At 53.7% G+C, this 18,088-nt stretch overlaps 1 protein-coding gene across 2 annotated transcripts in view; it reads right to left on the reverse strand.

Annotated features, from left to right (window-relative positions):
• SLC6A20 (solute carrier family 6 member 20) overlaps window positions 1-18,088 on the reverse strand; it is a 49,939-nt gene that overhangs the window by 18,429 nt on the left and 13,422 nt on the right. For both annotated transcript variants that reach the window (XM_055413615.2, XM_088831818.1), the window contains exons 2-7: window positions 15,118-15,258; window positions 13,406-13,497; window positions 9,512-9,739; window positions 4,901-5,011; window positions 3,767-4,008; window positions 2,414-2,576 (exon numbers count right to left, since the gene is read on the reverse strand). In XM_055413615.2, coding sequence (XP_055269590.1) covers window positions 2,414-2,576; window positions 3,767-4,008; window positions 4,901-5,011; window positions 9,512-9,739; window positions 13,406-13,497; window positions 15,118-15,258 — 977 coding nt within the window. The remainder of the gene's footprint in view (window positions 1-2,413; window positions 2,577-3,766; window positions 4,009-4,900; window positions 5,012-9,511; window positions 9,740-13,405; window positions 13,498-15,117; window positions 15,259-18,088) is intronic.

The raw sequence follows: 18,088 nt of genomic DNA on the forward strand, positions 1-18,088 counted from the left end.
CTCCAAAGAAGACATACAGATGGCTAACAAACACATGAAAAGATGCTCAACATCACTCATTATCAGAGAAATGCAAATCAAAACCACAATGAGGTACCATTTCATGCCAGTCAGAATGGCTGCTATCCAAAAGTCTACAAGCAATAAACGCTGGAGACGGTGTGGAGAAAAGGGAACCCTCTTACACTGTTGGTGGGAATACAAACTAGTACAGTCACTATGGAGAACAGTGTGGAGATTCCTTAAAAAACTGAAAATAGATCTGCCATATGACCCAGCAATCCCACTGATGGGCATACACACCGAGGAAACCAGAATTGAAAGAGACACATGTACTCCAGTGTTCACTGCGTTTATAATAGCCAGGACATGGAAGCAACCTAGATGTCCATCAGCAGATGAATGGACAAGAAAGCTGTGGTACATATACACAATGGAGTATTACTCAGCAATTAAAAAGAATACATTTGAGTCAGTTCTAATGAGGTGGATGAAACTGGAGCCTATTATACAGAGTGAAGTAAGTCAGAAAGAAAAACACAAATAATGTATATTAACTCATATATATGGAATTTAGAAAGATGATAACGATAACCCTGTATACGAGACAGCAAGAGACACAGATGTATAGAACAGTCTTTTGGACTCTCTGGGAGAGGGTGAGGGTGGGATGATTTGGGAGAATGGCATTGAAACATGTATATTATCATATGTGAAACAGATCGCCAGTCCAGGTTCGATACATGATACAGGATGCTCGGGGCTGGTGCACTGGGATGACCCAGAGGGATGGGATGGGGAGGGAGGTGGGAGGGGGGTTCAGGATGGGGAACACATGTACACCCATGGCAGATCCATGTCAATGTATGGCAAAACCAATACAATATTGTAAAGTAATTAGCCTCCAACTAAAATGAATAAAATAAAATGGATGCCAATGTAGTTGTTTACAAAACAGCAACAGACTCATAGATTTAGAAAAGAAACTTATGGTTACCACAGGGGAAAAGTGAGGTCGGGGAAGTATAAATTTTGAAGTTGGAATTAATACATACACACTAATATATATATAAAAGAGGTATCAAATATACCTACTCTATAACACAGGAAATTATACTCTGTAGTCTTTAATAACCTATATGGGAAAAGAATCTGAAAAATAATAGATATGCTTTTATGTATACCTGTTTGAAGTTGATGGATACCCAAAACAAACACAATAGCGTAAATCAACCCTACTTGTTATAAAATAAAATATTAATTTATAGAATAATATGACTAAAAGGAACTTTTCTATGAAAGAAGAAAGCCACAAACATTGAGAATATTCTTGTGTTTCCTGGGGGGCCTGAGGAAGGTTGAATTGGGAGTTAGAACCTGGAGATGAAAACTTACACACACACACACATCTACTGATATATTGGATAAACAAGGTAATATTTATAGCACAAGAACTGTATTCAGTAATCTATAATAACCCTTAATGCAAAAGTATATGGAAAAAATTTATGTGTAACTGAATCACTGTGATGTTTATAAGAAAATAACTGATTTTAAGTTAAGCAGAGTTCAATTGTTTTTTTACACTTAAAAATAGAGGTCCCAGCATAGCAGTTTAATTCTGTAAAATGTATATAAGAGCGATTTTTGTAGCAGAAGTTTTTTGAAAAACGCAAATATTTATCAGTAGGGAAGTTCATAGAGAATTCTCTGGGGGTCCAGCTGGGGACTCCAGGCTTCCAGTGCTGCTGGCTCAGGTTCAATCAAGTGTGGGATATTTATGATAGAACAAAATGTCACTCTTACAGTGAATGAATGGAAGTCCATATGTATCCCCATAGAGCAATCTCAAATAAAATGCTGAATAAGAAAGATCTCTCTCAGGACCACTTATTTCCACTTAAAAACTGCCAAGAACAACAACAACATTACCCATGATATATGGGTAATAAAGTCGTCAAAATGAAGGTTCTGGGCTCTGGGAGTAAGATAGATTTTTCGGGAGAGTAACAAAGAGAATTCTGCCTTTGTCCCTAAAATGTTCTTTCCTTTTACATAAAAAAGAAAATCTGAGCCCCAAATTGACAAAATGTTTAAATTTTTCATTCTGAGAGGTGGACAGGTGGGTGTTAAATTACTCTTCATCCTTTCCTCTATTTTTAAATTTTAAAGAGAGCCAAGTTAAACAAAGGACACAGGGGTCCCAAAGGAACTGTGCAGTGACTGGGATGCCCATGCAGCACCCGGGAGAGTGGTGGGCAGGGCACTCGTCTGCTAAGGGCACAGGGAAGAAAATCCAGTTTTCCCTGATTTTCATGGGGTGTACCTCTCAAGTTGCCCTTTCTCATGGGCAGGGTCAAAGGCCCCTGTGAAGCGTGTAGGAGAAGCAAGTCAAGATTTTGCCGCAGCTCACCGTCTCCAGCTCCGATTCCAAGCTGCAGTTTCTGATCTGTGGGAACACCTCGCTGTACTTGCTGGGGTGGGCAGATGCCAGGTAATCTTTCACTTGCTCCAGGTTGCTGGCTGTCAAAAAGCCGTCTTCAAGGTCGAAAGAGTTGGTCAGCAGCAGAATCACCCTGCAAAGCAGAGCAGCTCATTACAAAGGTCGCTGTCACCAAACCCTCTCCCTCCTAGGGAATGTGCTGACTGGTGAGCTTTTAAAAGGACAGGGTGATTGTCAATGACTTTGAAGGCGCCTCAGATAGAAACAGTGATGACCAAAGCAACCAAACCCACACAGCTGGGTGGACTGTTTTAACCTCTGGACCAGCGCTGTCTGAGAGAACCTCCAGCAATGATGGGCAAGTTCTAATTTCCAATCAGTGCTCTCCAATCTCGTACCCACTAGCCACGTGTGGCGACTGCCACTGAGAGGCTGATTTCAACTACCTCACACCGAGACGGAAATCAATCTTAAATCAAGAATGGATGCTTTGAACTGTGGTGCTGCAGAAGGTTCTTGACAGTGCCTTGGACAGCAAAAGATTAAACCAGTCCATCCTAAAAGGACATCGACCCCGAATATTCATTGGAAGGACTGATGCTGAAGCTCCAATACTCTGGCCACCTGATGCGAAGAGCTGACTCACTGGAAAAGACCCTGATGCTGGGTGAGATTGAAGGCAGGAGGAGGAGGGGGTGGCAGAGGATGCGATGTTTGGATGGCATCACTGACTCAATGGATATGAGTTTGAGCAAACTCTGGGAGACAGTGAAGGACAGGGAAGCCTGGTGCGCTGCAGTTCATGGGGTGGCAAAGTCAGACATGACTTAGCCGCTGAACAACAACAACAAAACAAAACTTCAGCTAATGTTAAATCAATTTACATTTAAATTTGTAAAAAGCCCCTTGTGGCTAGGGATTGCTGTACTGGACAGCATACCTTCTGGATGATGTTTCTTGTTTTGGGTAAGGGGGCACCAGAAAGATTCTGCAAGCTCCGTGGCTCAGCTGGGGCGCTCTTGGTTACTTCCGAGGCGGGGGAGATGGGGCAGAAGAAGCTGGTTTCTCATGTGCTGAATGTCCTATATGGTGCTAAATGCTCTGAATACACAAAACTGCCCTCATCCCCTCAGGCAGATGCCGGTGGTTCTGATTTGAACCCTGGATCAACGGTGGCAAAGACAGTGCCCTTTGCCCCAAGGGGCATCAAAATAGCCCCTTGCTTTCTGAGATCTGCCTCTTCTCAGAGGCCCTTCAGCTCAGGCCTTTGCAGGCTCACTGCCCGCCTTGAGGCCTGGGACCCACCAGATGGCCCAGGCTTACTTGTTCAAGCAGCTCTCGTAGTTGAAGGTGGCCTTGAAGCCATAGATGGAGAAGGTGACTATGCTGGCAAAGATGGAGGTGGAGCTGTTGATAATGGACACGATGATGGCGTGCTTCTGGCAGTTGTTGGAGGGCTCGTTGTAGCTGGCGAAGGCGATGAGGCTGCCAAACCCCAGGCCAAGCGAGAAGAAGATCTGGGTGGCTGCGTTGATCCAGGCCTTGGGGTTGACCAACTGCTCCACCTGTGCGGAGCAGTTGTAGGGGGGAAGCCAATGGGGACCCCAGGCTCTCAGACCAGCAGGGGGAGGGGGCCCGAGAGGGGAAGGAACTGGCCTGCGGCGCACAGCCAGCCAGGGCAGGCCTGCGGCTCGAACCCCGTCCTCCTGGCCCCGCCCGTGCCCGCCAGGTTCTTAGCAGATGAAACACATCCTCATGTCACACCCCTCACTGCCTCTTACCCAGAGGAGACGGTGTTGGATAAAATAGTTTTCAAAGGAAATGAGCCCCTGATCCACGACCCAGACACTTGCATGGGTCTGGGCCTCCAGAAATGGAGGCGCTGGTGCCCAAGGCTGAGTTGTACCCAGCACTGACGTTAGGGGCGAGGCTGCTACAGTCATACTGTTTCCAGGGACCAGACTTGCTAAATGTCCTGTCCCAAAGGCAGCAGTGGCCCTCTTGATGAGCATCAGCTATGGGGTGCCGGAGACAAGATCATAGGGGGCCCTGCTGTGTGTGGATTCACAACCATAGGGAAAGGGGTGCCTGGAAGTGCGAGCAGGAGGGTGAGCTGACTGCAGGGATGCTCCTGGTGAACGACTTGGTCCGCAGCTGGAGCGGAGGGTTTGGAGTGAGTCTGGGGCAAAGGCCAGATGTGGGGCTGGGGCAGCAGAGGTTGGGGGTAGTGAGGATGAGCATGAAGGTGGGCCACAAGGTCACGCCCCGGAATTCACAGGCGTGGGGGCTCCCTGGCTGAGGACATGGAAGCCACGACCCTCACTGCCTGGCGGGCTCACAGCCACTTCCCTGAGTTCACGACAACTCCACTCCCTCTTGGTCTCCCCCTTCCACCCATCCTGGAAGGTGGGGGGATGAATAGGGGTACCCTTGAGGCCCTGCCCCTCCAGCCCATACCTTGGGAGTGAACATGTATGCCAGGCCATTGGTGGCTCCATGGAGCGTGAGGCCCCTGACCAGGTAGATGATGAGCACACAGTAGGGCAGCAACGCAGTGAAATATACCACCTGTGGGCATCAGAGCACAGAGTCAGCTCCCTGGAGAAGCAGGGACTGCAGGGCCCTTAGGCCCAAGGAAGGCAGACCCGCCATCCCCACGGAACGCCATGGCGCCGTCATGACTGTGTGGGCGACCGGCAGCTGGGAAGGCATTGTGGTTCTGAGTTTGGGAACTTGGGTGGCGGACATGGATGCCCACGCGTGTGACCCCCAGGAAATTTCTTGTTCAGTGGAGAAGAGGGAACAGATCCTAGAAACCTCTGTCCTCCAGCCTCCCTGCAACTCAACCTTATTCCAGAAAGGACTCGAGGCCACCCACAGGAATACATCGTGAGATATCCGGGTAAAAAGAAAATGTAGGCAATCCAGGAAGATGAGCCCCAAGGAAAGGTGGCTCACAGAATAGGTGAGGTGCTACCCAGTTTCTGAGTCACACTGAGCTTCCTCGTGGCCCAAGCAGAGCAGGAAGCAGTCACTTACAGGATTTATATCGTCTCTGAAAGGAAAAAAAAAAAACCCAGGAGCTTGGAGGAAGGTCAGGTACCCCCAGGACTGGGGCACGAGACAAGCTTGGCCACGAGTGTATACAGGAAAAGCAGCATCATTTGGTGTTCCTGTGAAAAATACAATAGAAATGCAAAGGTTTTTATGAAAGGCCTCACTTCCACGGGCTTTTACTTTTTTTTTTAACAGTAAGAAGTTGATTTATTCAGAGGGAAGCACACCCCACATACAGAATGTGGGCCACCTCAGAAGGTGAGAGAGGCCTTCCATGGGCTTTAAAGGTTCATATCAGTGGGATTTTTTTTTTTGTCAACCAGTTCTTTCCCTGCCGACGTATGTCATGGGTTCACTGATGTTTTATCTTTGATTTTCATGGCAGCTTTGGAAGTAGCCTCTCAACCTGGGCAATTTTTCCACAAAGTCTTACAATAGAGACCTTCAAGTGCACAGATGCCCACACGGGGCTGGAATTTGTTTTTCTGCAGATCAGCTCGTACGTGCACCAGAGCCCCCTTTCAAACACTTCACACATTTTTTTGTTTGCTTGGTTGTTTTCTTTGACGGGGCGGGGGGGGAGGGATTGTTTTGGATTTCTTTTCTTTCTTGTTTTTTTTTTTTTTCTTTTAGTAAAAGCAGTTCCCTTCATGTTTGGGTCCCCCTGTGAGAAACAGAGCTGGTGACTCGAGTCCAGCTGCACCCTGCCCTCCACGCCCACTGAGGTGTGGCACTATCTTCCCATGAATTCCCAAGGACACCTGAGTGCTGCTCTGCCCTGTCACCCTGGGGATGGCAGGCAGGCGTCGGGTGTGCCTTCTGTGATTGCTTAAGTGAGGATATTTTAACTTGAGTAATACATCTACATGAGATTACACGAAGATAAGCCAGGTTCAAGATGGGAATGGGAAAGTGGAAAGAGAGGGCATCTGGCCAGTGAGCTGAAGGAAATCAAGAGACAAGGGGAGGGCTGACCACTGTCCGTAACCAGGGGACACTTACATGACACAGGGAGCCAGGCCTCGGTAGCCCCCACCCTTCACCTCATGTCAGCAGGCTTCCTGGAAATCCCTCATTCAGTCGAGACCAGGCTGGCTCACCTCTCCCCAGTCAGGGAAGCTAGGATTGCTGGATATGTGATCCAGCCTAAACTACTTGGAAAAACCATTTTCAATAATCTGAAAACAAACCTTGGAGGGGAAGAAAGCAGAGTCCAACAAAGAAGGCCAACACACAGCACACAGGCCTTAACAAACTCACCCCATAAATGGAGCTGTCGGAGCACCCATGACTCAGTAACAGCCACAACAAAAAAAACACAACCCTTCCAAAGATGGGCAGAAGCCCTAAACAGACATTTGCCCAAAGACATACAGACGGACAATAGGTACATGAAAAGATGCTCAACATCGCTAGTCATTAGACAAATCAAAACTACAGTGAGGCATCACCTCACACCGGTCAGAATGGCCATCGTTAAAAAGTCTACAAATAACAAGTGCTGGAGAGGGTGTGGAGAAAAGGGAACCCTCCTACACTGTTGATGGGAATGTAAGATGGTACAGCCACTAGGGAAAGCAATATGGAGGTGCCTCAGAAAACTAAAAAGAGAGCGGCCATATGACCCAGCAGTCCCACTCCTGGGCATATATTCAGACAAAACTAAAACTAAAAAAGATACATGCACGCTTATGCCCGCAGCAGCACTATTTACGACAGACAAGACGTGGGAACACCCTGAATGTCCATCAGCAGATGAACAGATAAAGATGTGATATATGTAAACAGTGGACTATGACTCAGCCATAAAGAGAATGAAATCATGCCATTTGCAGTGACACGGATGGACCCAGAAGTTATACCAACCGAAGTAACTCAGAGAATGACAAATACCATATGATATCACTTATACGTGGAATCTAAAATATGACGCAAATGAACCTGTCTACAAAGCAGAAACAGAGAACAGATTTGTGGTTGCTAGGGAAAAAGGGGGCTGGGGGAAGGTTGGACTGGGAGTCTGGGATTAGCCGATGCAAACTATAAAATATATATACATATAATGGATAAGCAACAAGGTCCAACTGTCTAGCACAGGATGCACTAAATATCCTGTAATAAACCATAATGTGAAAGAATATGAAAAGAATATCCATAACTGAATCACTTTGCTGTACACCATAAACTTAACAGCTGTTGGGGCACTTTTGTCATGGAGAGGGGCATGGATTAAGCCGAGGAAATAGACAATAAATAGGTTTTCATGTCATGACATGTCCTCATTTAGCAAGTTTCTCAGTGATCTGGAAAAGGGATGGCCTCATTGCTGAAACTCCAATATTTTGGCCACCTGATGGGAAGAGCTGACTCATTTGAAAAGACTGATGCTTGGAAAGATTGAGGGCAGGAGGAGAAGGGACGACAGAGGATGAGATGGTTGGATGGCATCACCAACTCGATGGACATGGGTTTGGGTAGACTCCGGGAGTTGGCAACGGATAGGGAGGCCTGGCATGCTGCGGTTCATGGGGTTGCAAAGAGTCAGACATGACTGAGCGACTGAAGTGAACTGAACATTGAATCTCCACATTTGCAGATACTGCCCTGGGATCTTCTTGATCATGGTAATTTGGCAGAGGCCAGTGGTGAAACCTTTTTTCTGAGCATAAAATATCCTCCAAACTTCAAGATGGGACAGAGTAAGTTGCTATAGAATCTCAGCGTTTTGATGGTGAGATGGGGGTTGTTGGGACTAAGATGCTGGCCATCATGGGGCCCTGGAAACTGAAAGAAGATATCCTACTAGACACAGTGCTGGGGTGTCACTGGACACCTAAAATACTGTGGGTAGATCGGGTCTTGATGCCTCAAGAAACTCACAGTGGGGGGACCACCCTGGTGGTTCGCTGGTCATGAATCAGCCTTCTGGTGCAGGGGACAGGGGTTTGATCCCTGGTTGGAGAACTAGGATCCCACGTGCTGCGGGACAACTAAACCGGCAGACCACACGCCACGGCTGGAGAGAGGCGCGCACACCGCGTCACAAGACGCCACACGCTGCAGTGAGGACTGCAGGCCATGACTCAGACGAACACAGCCGCAGACAGACAGATCAGTGTTAGAGAAACAAGGCGGGGCCGGAGAAGGCAACCGGGCTTGTTGGGAGCAAGGCGACGGGGACTCTTACGACCTTCAGAAGGGAAAAGCTGGGCTTAAGTCCTGAAAAGGGTGGGCGGACAGGAGGTGCTCGATCAAAAACGATGGGGAGTTCCTGGGGCAAAGCCGGGTCTGCCTGGCCCTGCCCTCTGTCCTCGGTGCCCTTGGGCAGGACGTCACCTCTGAAAGCCTCAGGTGAGTGGACAGTGAGATCTGCTGGGAAGGGCTGAAGACTGAAACAGTGTGCGTGTCCCACCCAGGCCGGACAGCCTGTGAGGCGCGACTGAGCGTGAGGGGGCACACGCGTGTCCAGCGCGTCTGCTGCAGCCGCAGAGGGACGGGAGCCGAGGGGACCCCTCCAGGCAAACGTGCCCGCTCCGGCAGGGCCGGAGACCTGGGGACACAGCGAAGAGAAACGGTTTCTAATCAGGCCTGACGGCTCTCCAGGTCGCGGAGAGCGGCTTGGACCAAAGGTCCTGCGACTCGGCTGCTCGCTGGGGTCGGCTGGAGAGCTCTGAGAGTCCCGGTGCCCCGGGGAAGCGCACACGGACCACGTCGGAGGCGCTGAGGTTTGGACGGGCCCCGAGTTCTAGGAGCGCCGCCCGGGCGCGGAGGCTGAGTGCTGTGCGTGTCGGGGACGCCGAGGCGCCTTCAGAGAGAGGAAAGCCGGGCCAGCTGCCTGCGCCCCTCGGGGGGCTCGACGCGGACGGGACTGACCCGCTCCCCTTTCCGGGAACGGGGGCCCGCGTTTGGAGACCCCGGGCTGCGGCCTCCAGGACCGTGGGCCAGCGTGGCCGCCCGCCCCGCCTCCCCGTCTGTCCTCGCCGCTGCCCGGCGCTGACCCCGCGGTCCTACCTTGCCGGTGGACTCGGTGCCCCGCAGGATGCACAGGTACACCACCAGCCAGGCCAGGATGAGGCACAGCGCCGGCTCCCACTGCACCGCCCCGCTCTCCTGGATGGACGGCGAGATGTTGAGGGTCTTCCGGTACCAGAAGTACTGCGTGGACGAGGCCTTCTCGCACTCCTCGACGTAGCCCGTGCGGTTGCCGTTCAGCGGGCACACGGACCACGGCAGGGGGTCCTCGGGGGTGGAAAGCAACGTTACACTCAGGTGCGGGCGGAGGCCAAAGGTCGGGGCGGGAGGACCGGAGGCGCCCCTGAGGGGAGGCTCTTGGAAGAGATCGCTGGTCCCCGAAGGGCAGGAGCTCCTGAAGGCGTTTGGGCAGAGGGACGGCGGGGGGCAGGGGCTCCACCCTCCCAGCCATCCCATGGGTGTCTGCTGAAAATGGCTCAGCTCTTTGGTGGGTGGGAGAGACCGAATCAAAGGGACAATGGCCAGACCATCTATGACAAATGACCTCTGACCCACGACCTCTGTAGCCTCCAGTCCAGGAACCCAAACCGCAGCGCCTGCAGTCATCAGCTCGGAGCGGTCAGGACTTGGTCACTGACTGCAGCTTTCTGAACCTGTGTTCCCTCCAACTCAGGACAAGAGGAAAAAGCAGAGACCCTCCCCTAACCAGTCACACTCCCAACACAATTCCCCACTCCTCTGCCTGCCCTGGAGTCTCTGTCAAATGCAAGTGATGGGACTCCCTCGTTAAAACAAGCTCCGGATAAACAGCCCCTGCCTGCTCTCATCTGGGTGGTCTTTATTCCCACAAGCCCCTAGCGAGTCCCAGCAGGAATAAGACTTGGCTCCTGCCCTCGCTACCTGGGTGGAGAAGGGCATTTCCAAACAGTCCCTGTGTCTGGAAGTTCGAGGGCGCTGTGGTTCGTCCCCACCACAGCCTTCTCCCGTATCTAAGACAGACGAGCAGGTACAGATGACTCCCATTGAGCCTGAGTCAAGCTACACCTGAAGCAGTTCCACTCCTGGACTTTGCAGGGAGAGCCAGTAAGGGCTTCTTCTGCTTCAGCTAGTTCCAGCTGGGTTCTCTCTCCCTTAGAAATAAGAGCACCTAAATGGTGCAGGCATGATGAACGTGACCCAAGGCCAAGAGCTCAAGAGCAGCGCGGAGCTGAGTGGGAAGGGGAGGGAGTGAGGGTCCCACCTCTGCTGTGCCACAACCAGCCCCATGTGGATCAGATTTCATTAGACAAAAACTCCCCGCCGACAGAAGCAAGTCTAACCCCAATGGGTTATATTTCACAGGAAACAGAAATGAGCCCCAACAGCATTACCCGATGGGCTAGGGCCACTCTGCTGGTAAGGAGCTGGAGCCCACGTCTGTCACCTGGAGAGTGCTTAGGCCCAGTGCTGCTGGGACCCCTGGCAGAAACCGACCCCTCTGAGCCGGTTTCTAGCTTTGAGCTAAAATGCTTCCAGAGGTGACCACAGGCAACCCCCCTTGAGAGGCGGCAGCCTCTGCCCCTGCCCGTGACCTGGCTGACCTGTCGTGGTCTGACCAACAGGAGGCACTGAAGTGAAGCCCATGACCTCCCGGCCTCCCAGCCGAGGCCTTGCAGCTTTTACTGTCACCCTCGCGGACCAGCACCCTGCAGAGACCCTCAGGATGGACTGCTGCGCGAGGGGGACTTGTGGAGAGAAAGGCCGTGTGGAGTAAACCAAGGCGTCCGGTGACAGCCAGGACTTCGCCCCCATGGTGCGGGGGTCCCTGTGGACCTGAAGCCCAGACCACAGCCCCCCTGGGTCCGCCTGGCCTAGGGGGGACTGACTGCATCCATTCATCGCTGTTCAGCACAGCCTGGTCTCCAACCTTGGCTACATGTACATGACTTAATCACTCAGAGGAAGGGAGGCTTTAGAAACTCTGATGCCCAGGCTGCATCGGCAGTGACTCGGATTTCACTGGTCTGGGTGGGGTCTGGGTCTGAGTTTTAAAAGCTCCCCCAGGTGATTCCAGCACGCAGCCAGCATGGAGAAGCTTTAAAGTATGGAAGGACTTAGCCTGACCTCTTCTCAGCACCAGCCTCTCCCCCTCTGAATCACTAGGTGAGAAGGCTGGGACTCCCTGCATTCACATGCTTACTGGCCTGGAGCTCCCACGGGGAAGCTGGAAAGCCCGACTTGGTTGGACCAGAGCACAGACCCGGCGGCCAGGCTGCTGCATCCAGCCTTTCAGCTTCGCAAGGCCCCTCTGGAACCTGGGGCATCAGCGCCACAGGGTGTGGTCGTGATTACACCAGGGGATAGTTCTAAAGCGCTGGTGGTACCAGCTGCCCAGAGCAAGTATGAGTGAGTGTCTGCAGCTGGAGGCACTGTCATTCCTAGGGGACCGTGGAGGAGGCCTCATGCAGCGGGGTAAGGGAGAGGCGCATGGACCTGTGAAAGCGGGAATGGATGGTCAAGTGATTTCCAGGAATTCCTGACTTTTATACTTCTGAGGGTTAGAAAAAGGTACCCCCTTAATTTAGATACTTCATTTTTGCCTTTGGAAAATGGTCAAATCATCTTGATTTGTTACAAGAACACACTATGCTTCCACTTTCGAAAATGGCCTTTAGGATGCCTATAGACAATGCCTGCGGCGCGTATGGCAACCCCTTAGTTGGAATGGCATTGTGCAGTGCGCAACCTGCTCAACCATACATGACAGCCCACACAGAGGAAGGACATGGTCACTAGGCTGGAGCGTAGAGGAGCTGCCCTGCTTCCACCCAGAAGGTGGAGGAGGCAAGGTTGTGATTAGTCTTCATGGAGCTCGCGGTTGAGCCAGGGAGAGGAAGAGAGGCACAGCTCAGCTCAGGGCAGAGTCCTTCCTGTCAGGGCCTTCTCCAGCGAGACGACCTGAGTGTGGCAGAGTGGAAAGCCACAGCTGGATGTGGATATAGCACCTTCTGAGAATAGATGCCGGCTCCTGACTATTGAAGTCATTCACCCAAGCTTTCCTTGGGGCCCCAAAGACTCAAGGGTGTACGCAAATGCTCCGGAGACTGGCCTCACAAGCTGGGGTCAGTTCAGAGCACGACCAGGCCCACGTAGCTTCTGACCTTGGAGTCAGGGTCTGGCTCGTGAAGGCCTGGCTCAGTGGCGAAGCGGGAGACATCTCCCCAGCGGGCTTCCGTCTCCTCCCGTCTCCTCCCGTCTGGGAAGAGGCTGAGGTGCAGGAGGCCGCACGAGGAGGGGCCCCGGGAGCGGACGGCAGACTCTGAGGAAAAGATGTGAACAGAGGCCGTGGAGGGGAAGCTCTGGACACGAAGAGCCCCTCGCGGTGTGGAGTTAGGGTCCTCTCCTCCACAAGTCCCGGTCCCTTCCACGTTTTCTACAATGAGCATCAACTATGGCTGCAATCAAAATGCATCTTCAAATGTGTATCTTTGGGAAGAGCCGCTATTGTTGTTATAGGGTGACGGTGGAGAACTTTTGCAAAGATAAGGAGGGACCCGGCTAGGGTCAGAAGCCCGGGAGGACACGTGAGGAGGGGCAGGAGGCGGAAAGGGGAGGGAGGCCATGCGGTCACACTCAGTGGGCAGGCCTTCCCCATCAGCTGTCCCCACAGGCTTCCCCCGGCCCAGCAGGCAGCGGTTCTTAATATTTCGGAGGGGTCACATCCTTCAGAGAGCACCCAATGGGATCTGAGGGCCTGCTCCCCAAAAACGTATGCACACATCGCACACAACAGCAGGGTTCCACAGATCCCCGGCTGGGAAGCCCTCTGCTCGGCCCAGCCCTCCGCTGGCCGCCCCCTGGCTTGGCTTGGCTCCCTTGAGGCCGGCGCCCCCTCACCCCCGCCCCCCATGCCCTGCTGCCCACCCCTTTCCTGCTGCAGCCCAGGCCGCTCACCTGGAAGGAGTGGAAGAGGTACCAGAAGGCCCAGGCGTTGATGACGTTGTAGTACATGGACAGGAAGAAGGACACCACCACGCTGGCCACGCCTGCAGACAGGACGCGGGCCTGAGGAGCGCCCGGAGCCCAGTACTCACCCGCAGGGCCCGCTGTGCCGCACAGAACCAGGTTTGGGACCCGGCACCCGCGAGCGTTTTCTGAGGGCTGGGCTCACCCGTGCCGCCCTCTCCTCGGCCATGAAGCCGGGGACAGTGCTCTGGGTGCCCTTTTAGGGGCCTGACAACTGCGTTGTGCAGAGCGACCCCAGGCCCACTTCGCAGAGGGGGAACCCGACACACAGCACTTGCCCGAGGCCACGCTGCTACCAAGTGGTGGAGCTGGGGTTCGCACCTCATGTGAGCAGCGCTTGGTCACTGATGCCAGACGTCACAGCCGCTCCCTCCTCGGCCTACCTACAGCGGCCACTGGAGCCAGACCCTGCTCGGTGGTGGTGGGGAGCAGGTGGTGAGGGGTGTCAGGCGTGGAGGGGACGGGGGCTGCCCCTGAGCTGGCCAGGCCTGCGGGAACCAGTCGGGGTGCCGGGGGACCCAGAGCAGAGTGTGGGGTCTGGAGAGCCACTGCGTGCCTCCGGGCCCGGCACCCGCTCCGGGACCTCTCCTTGGGCCTTCCCCTACCCCGACCCTGCCTTGCAGAGCTGGCTGGTAAACATTCACCAGCATCGCTGGCTGGCACCCACATCTGGTGTTTTTCCTATTAGGCTGCAAACGCTGCCTCGGAGAAGCCCTCTGTGATTGACAGCTCGGGACGATCGTAAAACCACACACCTCTGTATTAAAAATTAACAGCCATTCAAGACAAGGGGGCAGTTCCGCTTGGATGTGTGAGGCCTCTGGATACACTTCTGCACCTGAGATGAACTTATGTGCCAGTTCACACGCGCCGTTCCTGAAACTTTCCTGTGTTCCCCTGTTCCCCTTTCTGCCTCTGCGTGTGTGTGTGGCAGAGGTGAGCAGAACAGACCGTGGCCACTGCTGGCCAAAGTTCGTCCTGCTCCCAGGGGAGCCTGGCACATGAGGGCCACGCTGGGTGGGCGAAGATCCCACAAGGGCGCCCCAGACACTGGCTCAAAGTAACTCAGGAGGCGGGAGGGAAGACAGTGCCCCTCTAGCTACTCACTGGGCCCCTACTTCCACGCACCAGAGATGTTAACAGCAGCCCACAAGCCCTCTGCTGTGATGACGATTAGTGAGCGCACACTCACACAGGCCAGCACCTAGCACGGAGCAGGCGCGCGCTGACAGGGGGAGCCATTGTATGGTCCCCGCAGTGGTTGATGGAATGGCCCAGACGCCAGGTTACAGTTCTTTTCTTGGGCAGTTCCTTTCGTGTGTGCGTGTGTGTGTCTGTGTCCAGTGGTTCAGTCATGTCTGACTCTTTGAGACCCTCTGGACTGTAGCCGGCCAGGCTCCTCTGTCCATGAAGTTTTCAGGCAAGAATACTGGCAAGCCATAAGTAGCGTGAGTTAAATCGCCCAGTGGTGTCCGAGTCTTGGTGAATACCAGAGTGGGGTGCCATTTTCTCCTCCAGCGGAGATTTTTGACCCAGGGAGGGAACCCGCATCCCCTGAGCTGGCAGGCAGATTCTGTACTGTGGAGTCACCGGGGAAGCCCCATTCCCTGTTCCGGAGGGGACCGGGGGTGGCCACTTACCGACGCCGCTGAGGTAGGGGCTGACGGTCCTCCAGGCCCCGATGCTGCCCTGGCGCATGCGCTGCCCCACCGCCAGCTCCAGGTACAGCAGCGGCATGCCCTCCACGACCAGCATGACGACGTAGGGCACCAGGAAGCTCCCTGCGGGCGGCAGAGGCGGAGCCGGGCGTCAGCGGGGCTCCCCCGGGACCCCACACACCGTCCCCCACATTCTACCTGCCGCTTCCTTCTCCCAACGGTCCGTTCACCGTCCACCCTTACACACGGTTTTAACTTGCGCTCTCTTCATTTCTGGCTGCGCTGGGTCTTCGCTGCTGCATGCGGGTTTTCGCGGGTCGCAGCGAGTGGGGGCTACTCTCCAGCTGCAGTGAGCGGGCTTCAGTAGCTGTGGCTCCCTGGGGCTCTAGAGCTCAGGTTCAGTAGCCGTGGCATAGGGGCTTAGATGCTCTGTGGCATGTGGGATCTTCGTGGACCAGGGATCGAACCCGTGTCTCTTGCATTGGATTCTTTACCAGAGAACCACCAGGGAAGCCCCATCCATCCATTCCTGCATTTTACCTTTTCCCCAGCCTCCATCCTTCCGCCTATCCACTCCTCCGTCCTTCCGTCCCCCCGTCCTTCTATCCTTTTACCTTTTGGCTCATCATTCCGTCCACGGGTCGCATGCAGCCGCATCAGTCCTTACATTTCTAAATACTTCCATCCTGTGTGGTAAACCGCCCCGTCCCAAGACCCCTGAGCACCTTCAGGGCCTCAGCTGCCCCCGTCCCTCTGCCAGAAACCCCGCTCCCTTTCTACTAAAGCAGCTAATGGCTGGCCAGAGCCCGGACCACTGAGCAGTTAACTGTTCTGATCGTCGCCCCTCGATCCGGCCAAACGGCCACCCACCTCCACGTACTTCCTTTGGGCTTTTCACGGGGCCTGCCTGGTGCCCCACAGGGGCTTACCCTAAACCGGTGTCTCACTGAACACTTCCTCTGGGCCAGGCCCCGAGCAGAGTGTGGGGAGGATGGGAGAATAGCAGCCCCGCTTCCTGCCCAAGAGGGGTCACCTGGGCAGAAGAATTTCAGTGGCCTCATGACTGTCGAGAGCCACAGGTACTCCGCAGGGCCTGTGTCTTTAGAGGTGAGGCCAGGGCTCGATAGCTATGTGTGGAGACAAGGGCTCCCCAACAGAACCCCGGCCACCGCCTCCCTGAAGGGGCACTTCTGTTGCATGTATGTCCATTTCATACAGTGGCCAGCAGCCTAAATTTTCATTTTAATAACAGCTTACCAAGTGGCTCAGTGGTAGAGAATCGTCTGCAATGCAGGAAATGCAGGTTCTATCCCTGGAGAAGGAAATGGCAACCCACTCCAGTGTTCGTGCCTGGGAAATCCCATGGACAGAGGAGCCTGGTGGGCTCCAGTCCACGGGGTCACAAAGAGTCCGACATGACTGAGCAGCTGCACACCGCCACCACTATGACCAGTACAGATTTTAAACCCACTGGTTCCCAAGGAGCATCTGCAGACAAGGCCCCTTGGTCAGAGGGGAGCAGGGTGAGCGAACGGAGCTAAGAAAGGACCCCTCACCCCCATGGAAAGAGGCTGGCAGCCTGCTGGAGGGGCCCCGGCCCCGCTGCCCCACCGTTTCTGCTGTTGGTCCCGTCTCCTCCTCCACACGCCCTCGGACACCTCTCCTCCAGCTCCTGGCTCCTTGGCAGTGGACCTGAAAAAGGTTCACTGGGAGAGGAGGGCAGGACTTCTGACTAACAGAGAACCCTGACCCTACAGCTGTAGGGACTAAGGGCTGGTTACAGGAGGAACTGGCTCTGGAAGTATTAAGGCAAACAGAATACATATGTTCACAGAAACATCTGATATTCACAAATACGCTCCCTTGGGGACTGGCCTGGTGGTTCAGTGGTTAAGAACCCGCCTTCCAATGCAGGGTCCTCGGGTTCACTCCCTGGTCAGGGAACTAGGATCCCACATGCATCTAAGCCCGTGGGCTGCAAGAAAAAGATTCTGCATCTCGCAACACAAGATGCCACATGCAGCAACTGAGACCCAACACAGCCAAATAGGTTTTTTTAAAGCCTCCACTGTACACACACGCTGTCCTATAGCCCATGTTTCTCCCCCGACAGGGTCTCACAGCCACTCTCTGGACCACACCGTGTACATTCCACTAGGAGAATGTGCCTGCAATTCCTCATCGGTCCCTGGACACTTAAGCTGTTGCCAGTCTTCTGCCATCATAAGCAAAGCCTGGTGCGTGCATTCATCTCGGGACAGAAATCCCAGAAAGAGATGGCTGGCACCAAGGCCAAGCACAGCCCCCGCTCACCCCTGCCCGACCCTCTCACCTCAGAGAGAAAGGTGCGCGAGTGTGCTCACCAGAGCAGGCCCCACACCAGCAGGGCTCTTCACACCCAGCTTCGAGCTCCATGCTCACATCAGGGCGACGGCGAATCCCACCCCTTCGTTTCTGGACTCTGCCAGGCCCTCGCCTGGCTTCATCATCTCACCCAGCTCCTCCCAACAGCAAGCAGTCCGAAAGGCTTCGGGGGGCTACCGCCCAAAAGACACCATCAATACAGGCTGCCTGGAGCAGCCTTCAGTGGTTGTAAGAAAAGCTTAATTTCACCCAAGTTGTTAAACAGTAACCACGGGAGGCCTGGCAAGGTCCACAGAACGTTTTTCTCTTTCACAGGGCCTGCCTGATGGTCCACCGCCCATGGGAAGGTTGGAAATTCAAGGCCTGGTGCCCAGATGGGAATATGATTGCTCTTCAGCCCTGCCCTTCAGTGGTTTTACTACCCGCTTCCCACCACCCAACCATCCAACAGACACACAATCCCAGGGGCTCTGGTCTACAATCACTTTCTTAACAAATGATGCTGGAACAATTGAACATCCATATGCAGAAAAACTGAACCTCAACCCATATCTCACATTTTATACACCGCTCACCCTCCCAAAAAAGG

Source organism: Moschus berezovskii, chromosome 24, assembly GCF_049115385.1.
Source record: "Moschus berezovskii isolate FMDL1 chromosome 24, NW_MosBer_1.0, whole genome shotgun sequence".
Taxonomy (NCBI): domain Eukaryota; kingdom Metazoa; phylum Chordata; class Mammalia; order Artiodactyla; family Moschidae; genus Moschus; species Moschus berezovskii.